The sequence below is a fragment of the Neolamprologus brichardi genome, chromosome 6 (genome assembly GCF_056152115.1).
Source record: "Neolamprologus brichardi isolate AB-2024 chromosome 6, ASM5615211v1, whole genome shotgun sequence".
Lineage (NCBI taxonomy): Eukaryota > Metazoa > Chordata > Actinopteri > Cichliformes > Cichlidae > Neolamprologus > Neolamprologus brichardi.
Window position 1 is genome coordinate 3,515,399 of NC_142109.1, and position 14,653 is coordinate 3,530,051.

At 39.8% G+C, this 14,653-nt stretch overlaps 2 protein-coding genes across 3 annotated transcripts in view; one reads left to right on the top strand and one right to left on the bottom strand.

The window, feature by feature from the left end:
- Positions 1 to 14,653, bottom strand: part of LOC148102407 (uncharacterized) — a 179,692-nt gene that overhangs the window by 94,441 nt on the left and 70,598 nt on the right. The gene's annotated exons all lie outside the window — the stretch shown is intronic.
- The window catches only part of LOC148102409 (protein NLRC3-like), a 60,794-nt gene that overhangs the window by 39,053 nt on the left and 7,088 nt on the right, over positions 1 to 14,653 (top strand). The window contains exon 7 of the mRNA XM_087841482.1: positions 1,019 to 1,192. Coding sequence (XP_087697608.1) covers positions 1,019 to 1,192 — 174 coding nt within the window. The remainder of the gene's footprint in view (positions 1 to 1,018; positions 1,193 to 14,653) is intronic.

The following is a 14,653-nucleotide window of genomic DNA, read 5'->3' on the forward strand; positions in this document are numbered from 1 at the left end:
GACCCTGAAAAGCTCAGAGTGTGAGTGAACAGAAGACAGTTTATTGCACAGGGAACAGAGGCTTAAACACACCTGATACAGCAGCTAGACCTAAAGAAATTAGTTAGATAATAAAACTAAAAGTTGATGTGAGGAATACTATGAGTGAGGCTCAGGCTTACAGTGAATCTAAGCAAACTAGAATTTCCATGAAGGTTACAGTTAAGCTATGAGAATTAAACAAACTAAACAAGTGTCAAAGCGAGTTCCAACTGCAGGTAAAGAGTGTTGTGACTAATAGTGAACAATGTCTGCGAAGTTTCTCAGTCATCCAGGTCATCGTAGTCTAAGGAGCTTGGAAAGGAAAGCATCTGGACTTCTTTAAGTTGCTTGAAGACGTTTCACCTCTCATCTGAGAAGCTTCTTCAGTTCTAAGGTCAAATGATGGAGAGTCCCAGATTTAAGCCCAAGGGAGAGTCCCCCAAGAAGGACATGGGACTACATTACAATGGTGCCAAGCACAGCAGAGTTGTGGCTTGTTCCTTCTTTCATCTGACCAATTGAAAACATTTTCTGTCAGAGTGATGCTGAAAAAATGATTTGAGCATTTGTTACTTTGAGTTTTGATTTTGACTGTAATTCGTTATTTTCTAAATGCTCCCACAGAAGTTTTCAATTGCTCCAAAATGCTGCCGTGAGATTACAGAGACAGAGGCACTGAAAGAGAGATCGTACTTCTCCCATAATAGCTTCTATTAAGTGGCTTCCTTTTAAATTCAGAGTTTAATTAAAATCATTTTCTCACAAAGTCCCAAATGATCAGGCCATAAAGAAAGTATAGTGTTTTATTCATTTTCAGAGTGCTGTCTTAGTTGTGGTTCTTAGTGTTTCCAAAAGAGGATTTAGATAATTAAACTTGAAACAATAGTGTTATCTCTTCGAATGTATGGATGGCTCTAGATTTGGAAATAAGAAAAACAAATAAAACACTCTTTACGTGCAGTATTCACAGCTGTATTGTTGTTTTGTGTGTCTGCAGTCTGTCAGGCTGTCTGATCACAGAGGAAGGCTGTACTTCTCTGGCCTCAGCTCTGAGCTCCAACCCCTCCCATCTGAGAGAGCTGGATCTGAGCTACAATCATCCAGGAGACTCAGGAACGAAGCTGCTGTTGGCTGGACTGAAGGATCCAGGCTGGAGACTGGACACTCTCAGGTATGGAGAGAATGTCTGATAGAGGAGGAAGAGCTGGAAACACTTCCTTTAAATAATTTAATTCTTTAATTCCTGTTTGTCATGTCATGCAGACATAACAGAAATTTCCTGCGTGTGATTGTTTATCTACCTGTTGCATCAAGTGTTTCTCCTTTTTTCACCTCTTTTCCCTCATTATGTGTTTATACAAATCTTTACAATTAATTATGAGGTATTATTAATTTCTGGCTCTCTTCCACTGTGTGTCTTTTGATCTGTCTTCCTCATCTCACCCCAACTGGTTGTGGCAACCCTTTTCTGGATCTGCCAGAGGTTTCTTCCTTTTAAAAGGAACTTTTTTTTCTCCCTTTGTTCCTCATTGTCGCCAAAGTACTTGCTCAGAGGGGGTAATATGTTTATTTGGTGTCTTTACATTATACTATAAAGGGCCTTTAGAATACCGTTGGTGTGATTTGGCACTATATAAATAAAATTTAATTTAAATTGATATTTATGAGTTAGTTACCTATGAGAATTACACAAAATCCCATTGGAGCAATAATGATAACTACCTTTTGCCACCATCATGCATGTTTAACAGTGCACTGATGTTAAATGTGTTTTTTTCACTCTGACTTTGTTTTATCCAAGTCATTGAATTCAGGTGTTATAATCACTGCTGTGGTCACAGGTGTATAACATCAAGCACCTAGGCATGTAGACTGCTTCTACAAACATTTGTGGTTGGTCTCAGGAGTTCAGTGAATTCCAGTGTGGTATAGATACAAGAAGTTCAGCTGTAAAGTTTCCTCACTAATACATTTTAATGGGTCATCTGTCAGTGGGATTGTTGTATAGTGCATAGAGGTCACCAACTTTCTGTAGGGTCAATCACTACAAACCTCCAAACTTTATGGGTTATTCAGATTCTCATGGACAGTGCATGGAGAGTTACATGGCACCACCAGCTGCATCCAAGCCTTAAATCATCAAGCCCAATGAAAAGTGTCAGATGCAGTGGTGTAAAACACGCTGCCACTGGACTCCAGAGCAGTGGAGACATTCTCTGGAATGATGTATCACACTTCTGGCAATCCACTGGATGAGTGTTAAGTTTGGTGCGGGGTTACGGTGTGGGGTTATTTTTCAGGAGTTGGACTCAGCCTCTTGGTTCCCATGAAAGACACTCTCAATGCTTCAGCATGCTCAGACATTTTGGATAATATCATGCACCCAACTTTGAAGGAAAAGTGTAAAGATCGCGCCTTCCTTTTCCAACATGCCTGCTCACCAGTGCATAAAGTACGCTCATATTTTATCTCTTCGACATGTCAATGGCTGTGAACAAAGAGAAACTTGTAAATAACTCATGAAAGAATAAAGTTACGTTGAAACCAAGCACACCATTGTTTTTCTTGTGACATTACCAATAAGTTTGATGTGTCACATGGTCCTCTTCCTATTGAAAAAACAAAAGTTGTATCCAAGATGGCCGAATTCTAAATGGCCACCATGGTCACCACCCATCTTGAGGCGTTTGCCTCACATATACTAATGTTCCACAAACAGGACTTTAATATCACCAACCATTCCCATTTTATTACGGTGTACCCATATAAATGGCCCACCCTGTATATACTGTGCAGACAGTGTTGACCCTCTAAACTAAGTTTGTGAGATAAGGTCTTTCAAGAAATGCAGATCAAACTGTCGTTGTTTATATTTACTTACACAACATGTCTTGAAGAATTAACTGGAGTCAACAGCAACAGCATAGAGCAGTCATATCTCAGGTCTAATAACAGAAGACAGGAAAAGATCAGGGAAAGAAAGTTTAAACCAAAGCACAAATGAAAAAATAAGTAAAACAGGTTGGTCTAAAGTATGATTAAAGTTCAGCCTGATTAATATAAATGTCACTGACAAAAACCAAAATTCTTCCCACTCAGTTGATGTCTTTCTGTCCATCAGTTCCTTTTCTAGACTTGTAAGAGTTTGATGTAATGTGGGGAGAGCTGGTCCGAGCCTCAAAGATAGTAAGAAGCAAGCAGAGGGAGAAAACCCATAAAATTATTTAGAAGCTGATTTGATCCTTAATGGCTGTGCAGCCATTATAACTTACAACACAGAAGGTCAATGTAGACTTCGGAGTTTCACAACAAAACTTGTATCTAAACACATTTTTTAACAAAACAAATATTATTGTTACTATTATTATTAGTATTATTATTATTATTACTGTTATTTAAAATGTAATTAAACAGATATGTTCCTTAAATGTAAAAGCAATTTGCTTAAGTTGTTGCTAAAGAAAGGCTAGATTTGACATTAATAGATTCCACAGATGTTCAAAAGCAGCCACAAAGCATTAAAATAAATACAGGGGTTAAGAATATACAGTTTATATGTTATAAAAGTTCATATGGATTGAAAACAAGCCCCGCCCCTAACGGCTGCACCTTCCAACAAAGTTTCATCAGGGCTTTTATCTAGTAGCTGCTCACTTTTCTATTTCAAACAATCAACAGAAAATTTCACTGAGAGATTTTTATATAAGGTTTTTAAAGCTGTGGGTTAATTTTTGAGAGGCAGCAGCAATGCTAGGCTAACACTAGCTAGCTAGCAAGTTCATAAACCTGGTGCTAAACTGACAGAAGTCACAAAAACAATTTGAATAAGAGTAAACATTTACTCACTAAATCAGTCTATCACGTGAAGAATCACAGCAATGACAACGATGATCTCTTGAGGAGTAGTGACATGGCATTTTCAAACCATATCGTTTGATCCTTCCACAGTGAGAAGCAACATTTCCAGCGTACTTAAATTTTCTCATTTAAGACAACTCAAAAAAACTGAGTTGATCGGCTGTTTGAATAAAATGTACAGGTAACTTACTTAAACTGAGTTCTAAAAACAAATTGATAAAAACTTAGTTCAGTTTACTTATTATACTAATTATGCACAATATTAGATTTTACAGTGTTGTTACATACTTTCTCGTCATTCCATTAAATCGCCTGAAAGCATGGCATAATTACAAGTTAAAAATATAAACCTGAGACTACACTTCCACACACTAGCACAAATCCCTGTCCTAATGATAGATTTTATGTATGAAAAAACAACAACACAAACCAGCACAAAGACTTCAAAGTGATCTTCACAGTGATTCTGTTGTAGAAAAGTGAACAGGTAGAAATGGAGGTTGCAAGCCTGACCGCTCATCACTGCCTTTGTTGTTTGTTTAAAATCAGGCTCTGGTTTCTGGACTCTGGTCAGCATTCACTCAGCTATAACTTTACTCTGGGTTCTTGACTTTGTGAATTTGTGTTAGCATGTCATCTGTGCAGGTGGTCGCAAAGAGCCTACGTTCTGGGAGCAGCATGATGCAGTTGTTTCTGTCTTGGATGTAGTGTACATTTCATTATCACACTTGTGTCCTTTTGTGCATTCAAAATAAAAGTAATGTCTCTCCACTATGAGCCATTGCAGCATATTCGTCCTAAGGGGCACAAACTGAGAAAAACTGATTGTAGCACAGCGTGGAGGAAGAAAAATACCTGTATTTGATGGGGGTTTTTCTATTCACACTGCGTCCAAACAACTCAACAAACTTTGGCACAGAAGTAAGAACGTACTTGTGACTGTAAAGCATTTGGTACAGTTACACATTACTCATAACATTACTGATTCTCAATGTGCGCCTTTTCTTGTTTTGAATATAATTTTCCAGTTTGCTTTTTTATGCCTATGGGCTACTATTTATATTTTATTCCTGCACACTTGGAGTGAGCTCGCCCATGATTTAGTTTTAAATGTACAATCTCAATAAAGGGCTATTCTATTTTAGTCTATTTTAATGTCATGACTAATGTTATGCGATGACAGTACAGTGTTACTCTGAAATGAATTAGACGCAACACTAATTAGTGCCATTATTATTACTACTATCATTAATGACAACCAAGTTTTTTATTTTTGTAACACCAGATAGTTGAAACTTTTTTGCCTGTCCCATTTGGTTCTTTAGCCGTCAGAATTGTTGTCTGAAGGCCAACAAGGATACCCAATGGACTTACTTTACCAAGTGGATCATCACGGCCTTGCCAAATTGGTCCATTTGATCGACCTTTGTTGTTATTATTTATTTTATTTTATTTTATTTTCAGTTGTTACAGACGGGACAGACATGACTAGGGGATAGGAAAGGGAGAAAGAAAGATGAAGGAAAAGAAAAACAGAGGGGAAGAGGGACAGTGAGAAAAGGCACTTAAAAAGAGAAAGAGAGAGAGAAAAAAACAAAACTCCTGGATCACCTGTTGAGAGAAAAAGAAGAGAAAACAAGCAAAAAAAAGAGCAACATACTAAACACAGCACCATCGCATTAATCTAGCTAAGTGTAAACAGCAGTAAATACTAAATATTGAATGTTGTGGTGTAGCACGCAGGACCGTCAGCGCACAATGTGCTTTGAGGTAGCAGCCAAGAAAGGTGTAGTTTATGTCTATAGACAGTAAACACCCATGTGCACACCTGTGTGGATCAGCACGCTTGTATTTAAAAGGTTTCCCCATGTAACGGTCTGCTAGAGGGTGTAGGGAGCCATAGCCCCATACCCCAGGGCATGAGGCAGGATAGTTGAAACTGATTAACAAACACCTCTGCTACTTAATTTAGCAGATCGATATTCCACAAATAGAACTGACTTCATGCCATACTCTGATTAAAAGTTTTTTTGTTTTTTCTTTGGCAGCACTTTCTATTACAGCTCAATAATAAAGGGGTAATAGTAGGGTAAAAGGGGGAAACGAGTGGTTATTACTTGGTAATGGTATTATTAATACTTCATTATTACCAAAATAATAACCACTTAATATGACTACAAAACTTTGAAATAAGCAGCTACAGCTGTGGTGTGACTGTCTAACAGACAAATATTAATATACAATGACCACTTTCTGAAAATTTAGTTCTATTTAAGGGAAATATCCCATACCCCTCAAATAAACTAAAAAGATTTGATCCTTGTATGTTTCAGATAAAATGGAAGACAAACTGATGAGAACACTGTGCAGTATAATTTATTTAAGATGTTGAAGATATTAAGAGCATTAAACAGGCCACTGTTTAATCACAAAGTGCTTCACAGAAGCTAGAACATAAAAGCAAAAATGAACCAAAAGCAAGTTTAAAAAGAGTTTTTAGCTGTTTTTTAAAAGAGACAACTGAGTCCACAGATTGATTGATTGATAATACTTTATTCATCCCGAGGGAAATTGGGTTAAGGCTGCCAGCCTTGCCAGCGGCATCTTACCCTTCCGACCATATATACATTACACATACATCACATGGGGTAGACAGGTCAGAGAGGTATAACAATAGAAAATGCACAACATGAGGAAAGACGAAGAGAAAAAATAACTCCCCCCAGACTGAGCTCCAACAGGGAGATCAGTTTGAGAACAGAAAAAAACACCTCAGCACATGAATCATCACATCTCACAACATAGAAGACATAAGCTTCGAAGGCATTTGGAAACGGGGGGGGGGAGTGCAGGTCTGTGTCAGTGTACATGCGTATGTGTGTGTGTGTTCCATGTTCAACCAAGAGAAAGTGTCCCTTCACCCGGTTAAGCAAAAGTCAACAACATTTGCTTTTGCCTTGAGCATCCAGCTGACGCCAGGGGGGCCGCATAAGATGAAGATGGTAGTTGTTTTGGTTAGTGCGAACAAACTGCTTCCAATTTTACAGTTAGTCTAATGTCCGTCACTGGTCACCAGGTCTCTCAGTTCTCTCAGTTCTCATTGTTCTTCTTCAAGATGTTATCCATATTGCAGAGCCATGAGCTCATCCAAGATCTTATCCATATTGCGTTCAAAAAACACAGTCTGAGTACTCACAGCCCTGCCCATCATCTATCATGTCAGCCAGCCTTGTGGGATTTTGAACAGCTGTAGCCGCTTCTTGTACTTCGATAAGTCAGGTCCGAGCCAGCTCCAATCAGCCAGAACTCTGTTATCATGGTTCCGAATTGGTAGATGTCATTCAATGTCCTCCATTGAGAGTATCACCAGACACACGACGCAACCGACCATCGAGTATCCGGCAGCAAACGTCTCCGCAGGACAATCGGGCTCTCCCAAGCCCGGGAGGGTGTCAATTCTGTTAAGGGACCAGTTGATCAAATCCATAATTCTTCTTTAGGTTTTTAGAGAACAAGTCTGGGAGACTCTCTTAGGGTTAGAGAATAAGCGAGACTATACAAAAGACATGAGAAGCCAAGTGGGAAAGATAATGGAGAGGGAGAAAGTGCGACCGCCTCAGTCAAGAGCCAAGAGAGAAAAAAAGCTCAAAGGGAAAGATCCACAGTCTGGTGGCCACAGTTAAAAAAGCTCTGTCACCTTTCGTTTTCAGCCTGGTATGATGGACAACCAGTAAGCCCTGATCACCTGACATCAGGGACCTGCTGGGGATGTATGGATGTAAAATATCTTTGATCTGTGCTGGTGCTTGTCCATGCAGACCCCTGAATGTCAAAGTAATAATCTTAAAGTGGACTCTGAATTTAATGGGGAGCCAGTGCAGCTGGATCAGCAGGGTTGTAACATGAAAGTACTTGGAAGACTTGGTCAGAAGCCTTGCAGCAGCATTCTGAGCAACCTGCAGACATTCCAAGGAGGCCTTACATAAACAAGTGAACAAAGAATTACAGTAGACTAAACAAGATGAAACAAATGCATGTATGACAATTTCCAGTTCAGAGCATGACGCAATGGGATTCATCTAAACAATATTTCTCAACCAATAAAAAGCAGGAGCAAACCAGAGATTTAACATGAGCATCCAAAGTCAGAGCTGAGTCAAAAGTTACTCTAAGATTCCTAGTTGAAGATTTGGCAAATGTTGCATTAGGATGTAAATTTTCCATGAACTTGGGCACAAATTTATCGGAAGCACAAACAAGGACTTTGGTTTTCTCCTCATTAAGTTGAAGAAAGTTGTCAGCCATCAAACCTCTAATGGAGTCTATGCACCTTTGCAAAATCTGTAGCTTGAAAACATCTTGATGCTTAAAGGAGATATACAACTGAATATCATCTGCATAGCAAAAACAGTAAAGGCTCCTATACGGAACCTTGTGGCACACAAGGCAAGAGGAGTAGAAGAGGACCTATACTGAGAGGTAGGCACAGAAAAGGATGGTTCACGCAAAAAAAAATGCGAACCAATCCACAGCAGACCCAGATATACCCACACAGTGTCTCAGCCTATGTAGCAAAATGTGATGGTCGACAGCATCAAAGGCAGAGGTCCGGTCTAACATCAACAAAACAGAGCATTGTCCTGCATCACATCTCATCAAAATCTCCAAAAGTTGATTTTGTTCATCTGGACGTAGCATTTTGTGGGAGAAACGTTTTGTCACTCATCCAAGTGAATTCTTCAGTCTCAGCTGACTGCAGGATTCCCCAATCGTATAAACAGTACATTGCATTTTGACTGAAACCAGCCCACTGAAGGAACAATGGGCTGGGAGGTCAGTTCCTTAGTCTTACTTATGCAAATTCTCATGAAAATTGATCAACAACCACTTATCAAAGCCCACTGATCATAGGCCATGAGTACCATTCACAGAGAGTTGGGGAATGGCTGCAATCACAGCATTGTAGTATGGTGACAGATGTACCCTTAGGCCCCCTCCTTGATTCAGAGATGGTCTTTCCCTTTTCACGTAAATGGCCTCCTTGACTCCCCGCTCAAACCAGCGTTCCTCCCTGTCCAGGATGTGTATATCCTCATCATTGAAAGAGTGTCCACTGGAGTGTCCACTGGCCTTACTTTTGATTTTAATATGGAAAGAAAGTAGGAAGTTGGTTTTGAGAGTCATAGAAGGGTAAGAAATAACAAGGCAATTAACAAGTTTAGACAAGATCTTATGGAAGTGGACTGGAGGGAGGTTTATGTGAACGAGGTCAACGTTGCATATGGAGCATTTTTAAATACTTATTTGGCCTTGTATGGTAAGCATTGTCCATTGGTACCATTTAAGTATAAGAAAAAGAATAAGAATTTGAAACCTTGGATAACTAAGGGTCTTGCAAATGCGTGTAAAAAGAAAAATAAATTACATAGGGATTGTATAAAACACAGAACTAAGAATGCGGAAATGAAATATAAAGTTTATAAAATTAAGTTGGTATTAATATTGAGGAAAGCCAAGAAAGACTACTATAATAAAGTTTTTCAAGAAAACAGAAACAATATTAAGGGCATTTGGAATATTTTTAAAAAAGTATTGGGTAACAAGAACACACCCTCAGATCTGCCTATTTAGTTTATTAAGAATAATCAAGTAGTTGATGACAAGATTGAAGTGGCAAATGAATTTAATTCCTTTTTTGTAAATGTTGGACCTACTTTAGCTAATCTAATTAGAAAAAAATGATGATTCAGAATATGAGGTCTGGAAAGGAGAAAGCAGAGTGGTTAATTCTATTTTCTTAGCTGATATTACCATAAAAGAAATAAGATAAGATAACCTTTATTGGCCAATAAATAGTAGCAATTGTAGAAAACTTTAAAAATAAGACATCTACTGACTGTGATGGTCATAATTAAAAAGACATGAGATTGTATAATTATTCCTCTTCGCTATATTTTTAATTGCTCGTTACATTCAGGAGTATTTCCCGATCAAATGAAAGTGGCAAAAGTCATACCATTATATAAATCAATTCAATTCAATTCAATTCAATTCAGTTTTATTTATATGGCGCCAAATCACAACAAAAGTCGCGTCAAGGTACAGAGAAAAACCCAACAATCATATGACCCCCTATGAGCAAGCACTTTGGTGACAGTGGGAAGGAAAAAAACCCTTTTAACAGGAAGAAACCTCCAGCAGAACCAGGCTCAGGGAGGGGCGGGGCCATCTGCTGCGACCAGTTGGGGTGAGAGAAGGAAAACAGGATAAAGACATGCTGTGGAAGAGAGCCAGAGATTAATAACAGATATGATTCAATGCAGAGAGGTCTATTAACACATATTGAGTCAATTCAATTCAATTCAATTCAATTCAATTCAATTCAATTCAATTTTATTTATATAGCGCCAAATCACAACAAATGTCGCCTCAAGGCGCTTCATAGATACAGAGAAAAGCCCAACAATCATATGACCCCCTATGAGCAAGCACTTTGGCGACAGTGGGAAGGAAAAACTCCCTTTTAACAGGAAGAAACCTCCGGCAGAACCAGGCTCAGGGAGGGGCGGCCATCTGCTGCGACCGGTTGGGGTGAGAGAAGGAAGACAGGATAAAGACATGCTGTGGAAGAGAGACAGAGATTAATAACAGATACGATTCAATACAGAGAGGTCTGTTAATACATAGTGAGTGAGAAAGGTGACTGGAAAGGAAAAACTCAATGCATCATGGGAATCCCCCGGCAGCCTACATCTATTGCAGCATAACTAAGGGAGGATTCAGGGTCACCTGGTCCAGCCCTAACTATATGCTTTAGCAAAAAGGAAAGTTTTAAGCCTAATCTTAAAAGTAGAGATAGTGTCTGTCTCCCGAATCCAAACTGGAAGCTGGTTCCACAGAAGAGGGGCCTGAAAACTGAAGGCTCTCCCTCCCATTCTACTTTTAAATACTCTAGGAACAACAAGTAGGCCTGCAGAGCGAGAGCGAAGTGCTCTAATAGGGTGATATGGTACTACAAGGTCATTAAGATAAGATGGGGCCTGATTATTTAAGACCTTGTATGTGAGGAGCAGGATTTTGAATTCAATTCTGGATTTAACAGGAAGCCAATGAAGGGAAGCCAAAACAGGAGAAATATGCTCTCTCTTTCTAGTCCCTGTCAGTACTCTTGCTGCAGCATTTTGGATTAACTGAAGGCTTTTCCTTCACTAAAGCTGTTTCTGTGCTGTGATGAGCTCTGAAACCTGACTGAAACTCTTCAAATAAACCATTCCTCTGCAGATGATCTGTTAGCTGTTTGACAACTACTCTTTCAAGGATTTTTGATATGAAAGGAAGGTTGGAGATTGGCCTATAATTAGCTAAGACTGCTGGGTCTAGAGATGGCTTTTTGAGTAAAGGTTTAACTGCAGCCACCTTGAAGGCCTGTGGTACATAGCCGATTATTAGAGATAGGTTGATCATATATAAGATCGAAGAATTAATCAATGGCAGGACTTCTTTGAGCAGTTTTGTAGGAATGGGGTCTAAAAGACACGTTGATGGTTTGGAGGAAGTAATTATTGACGTTAACTCAGAAAGATCGATTGGAAAAAAAGAGTCTAACTTAACATCAATGGAACTACAAGTAGCTGTAGATAATATTACATCTGTGGGATGATTATTGGTAATTTTTTCTCTAATGATAAAAATTTTATTTGTGAAGAAGTTCATGAAGTCATCACTAGTTAACGTTAAAGGGATGGTTGGCTCAAAAGAGCTCTGGCTTTTTGTCAGCCTGGCTACAGTGCTGAAGAGAAACCTGGGGTTGTTCTTATTTTCTTCAATCAGTGACGAATAGTAAGCTGTTCTGGCTTTGCGGAGGGCTTTCTTATAAAGCAACAAACTATTTCTCCAGGCTAAATGATGATCCTCTAAATTTGTGACACGCCATTTCCTCTCCAGATTACGAGTCGTCTGCTTGAGGGTACGTGTTTGAGAATTATACCACGGGGTCATGTACTTCTGATTAGAGACCTTAGTTTTCACTGGAGCTACAGTATCCAGAGTCGTACGTAGTGAGGAGGTGAAATTATTAACAAGATAATCGACCTCTGTTGGGGTAGCGTTCAGATAGCTGCTCTGCTCTGTGTTGGTACAGGGCATTGACGATGATAACAGTGGCTGGATTATATTCTTAAACTTAGTTACAGCGCTTTCAGAAAGACATCTACTTTGATAAAGTCCACTCTCCACTGCTGCGTAATCAATTATTGTAAATGTAAATTTTATCAAGAAATGATCAGACAGGAGAGGGTTTTCAGGAAACACTGTTAAATGTTCAGTTTCTATGCCATATGTTAAAACCAGATCTAGAGTGTGATTAAAGTGGTGGGTGGGTTCTTTTACATTTTGAGAGAAACCAATTGAGTCTAACAACAGATTAAATGCCATGTTGAGGCTGTCATTTTTAGCATCTACATGGATGTTAAAATCACCCACAATAATTATTTTATCTGAGCTCAGAACTAAATCAGATATAAAGTCTGAGAAATCAGACAGAAACTCTGTGTAAGGCCCAGGTGGACGATAGATGATAACAAGTAAGACTGGTTTCTGAGTTTCACAGCTGGGGTGGATAATGTTAAGCATCAGGCTTTCAAATGAATTAAAAGTCTGTCTTGGTCTTTCATTAATTAATAGACTGGTGTGAAAAATTGCTGCCACACCGCCCCCTCGACCTGTGCTTCGAGATTTCTGGTAGTTAGAATGACTCGGGGGTGTTGATTCATTTAAGCTAACATAATCATCCTGCTGCAACCAGGTTTCTGTAAGGCAGAGTAAATCAATTTGTTGATCATTTATTAAGTCATGTACTAACAGAGACTTGGAAGAGAGAGACCTAATATTTAATAATCCACATTTCACTGTTTTACTCTTTGGTTCAGATGTGGATACTGTATTGTTCTTTCTTTGTAAATGTTTAAGTTGTTTGTTGCTGGTTTTTAGTTTGTTTTTTGTCTTTTTGGAAGCAGACACAGTCTCTATGGAGATGGGTTTTTGGGGGGGTAGCAGGAGGAGAGAAGCTGCAGAGAGGCGTGTAAGACTGCAACTCTGCTTCCTGGTCCCAACTCTGGATAGTCATGTTTTGAGGGGTTTAATAAATTTGTCGATATTTCTAGAAATGAGAGCTGCTCCATCCAAAGTGGGATGGATGCCATCTCTCCTAACAAGACCAGGTTTCCTCCAGAAGGTTTGCCAATTATCTATGAAGCCCACATCGTTTCTGGGACACCACTCAGACAGCCAGCAATTTAAGGAGAACATGCGGCTAAACATGTCACTCCTGGTCTGATTGGGGGGGGGACCAGAGAAAACTACAGAGTCCGACATTGTTTTGGCAAAGTTGCACACCGATTCAATATTGATTTTAGTGACCTCCGATTGGCGTAACCGGGTGTCATTACTGCCGACGTGAATTATGATTTTACTGAATTTACGTTTACCCTTAGCCAGCAGTTTTAAATTTCCTTCAATGTCGCCTGCTCTGGCCCCTGGAAGACAATTGACTATGGTTGCCGGTGTCTCTAGCTTCACATGTCTGAGAACAGAATCACCAATTACCAGAGTTTGACCCCCAGCGGGTGTGTCACCGAGTGGGGAAAAACGGTTAGACACATGAACGGGTTGGTGGTGTACCTGGGGCTTCTGTTTAGGACTACGCTTCCTCCTCACCGTTACCCAGCCTTTCCCCAGCTGCTTGGGGTCTGCCGGGGAACAGCTAGCGGGGCCTACGCTATCTTCGGCTGCACCAGCTACAGGGGCCTGGCTAGCTAAGGGTGAGTGCAAGGTGCGAAGCCGAGTCTCCAGATCAGTAATCCTGGCCTCCAGAGCTGCAAATATGCTACATTTGTTACAGATATCATTACCGCTAAAGGAGGCCGAGGAGTAACTAAACATCTGACACAATGAGCAAGAAAGTGCAGAAGGGACAGGTGAAGTAGCCATGGTGCTAACGGGTCGGCTATGAGCTAAGCTAGCGAAACAGTACAGAGACAGTGAGTGACAGTGAGTGAATACTTTGGCTATAAATTAGGTAGTGAGTACACAGAAAGTGTGCTTCGGATGAAGCACGTGAAGATTATACTGTGAAAAAAAGAATGTATTTAGAAGTTGTTAATTAAACTGCTAAGCAAATAAGCTACTCAGAAACACCACTGTGTTTGAGCAGGAACAGGAAGTGATACTATACCACAGAGCGAGCGAACACCAAGTGACAGCGCCACCGACAGGAACCCAAAGAGTCAGAAAGGTGACTGGAAAGAAAGAACTCAATGCATCATGGGAATTCCCGGCAGCCTACGTCTATTGCAGCATAACTAAGGGAGGATTCAGGGTCACCTGGTCCAGCCCTAACTATATGCTTTAGCAAAAAGGAAAGTTTTAAGCCTAATCTTAAAAGTAGAGATAGTGTCTGTCTCCCAAATCCAAACTGGAAGCTGGTTCCACGGAAGAGGGGCCTGAAAACTGAAGGCTCTCCCTCCCATTCTACTTTTAAATACTCTAGGAACAACAAGTAGGCCTGCAGAGTGAGAGCAAAGTGCTCTAATAGGGTGATATGGTACTACAAGGTCATTTTTGCTCCTTTTCACGCATGGTTGTGGTGAGTTATAGTGAGAAAAACTATGGTTTTTGTGTATGAAAAGACAAAACTGTTGAAACTGTTGAACCAAGTGTGAAATAAATACATTAAATGAAAAAGCTTTCTAAAATAACAGACCTAGACACAGAAGGA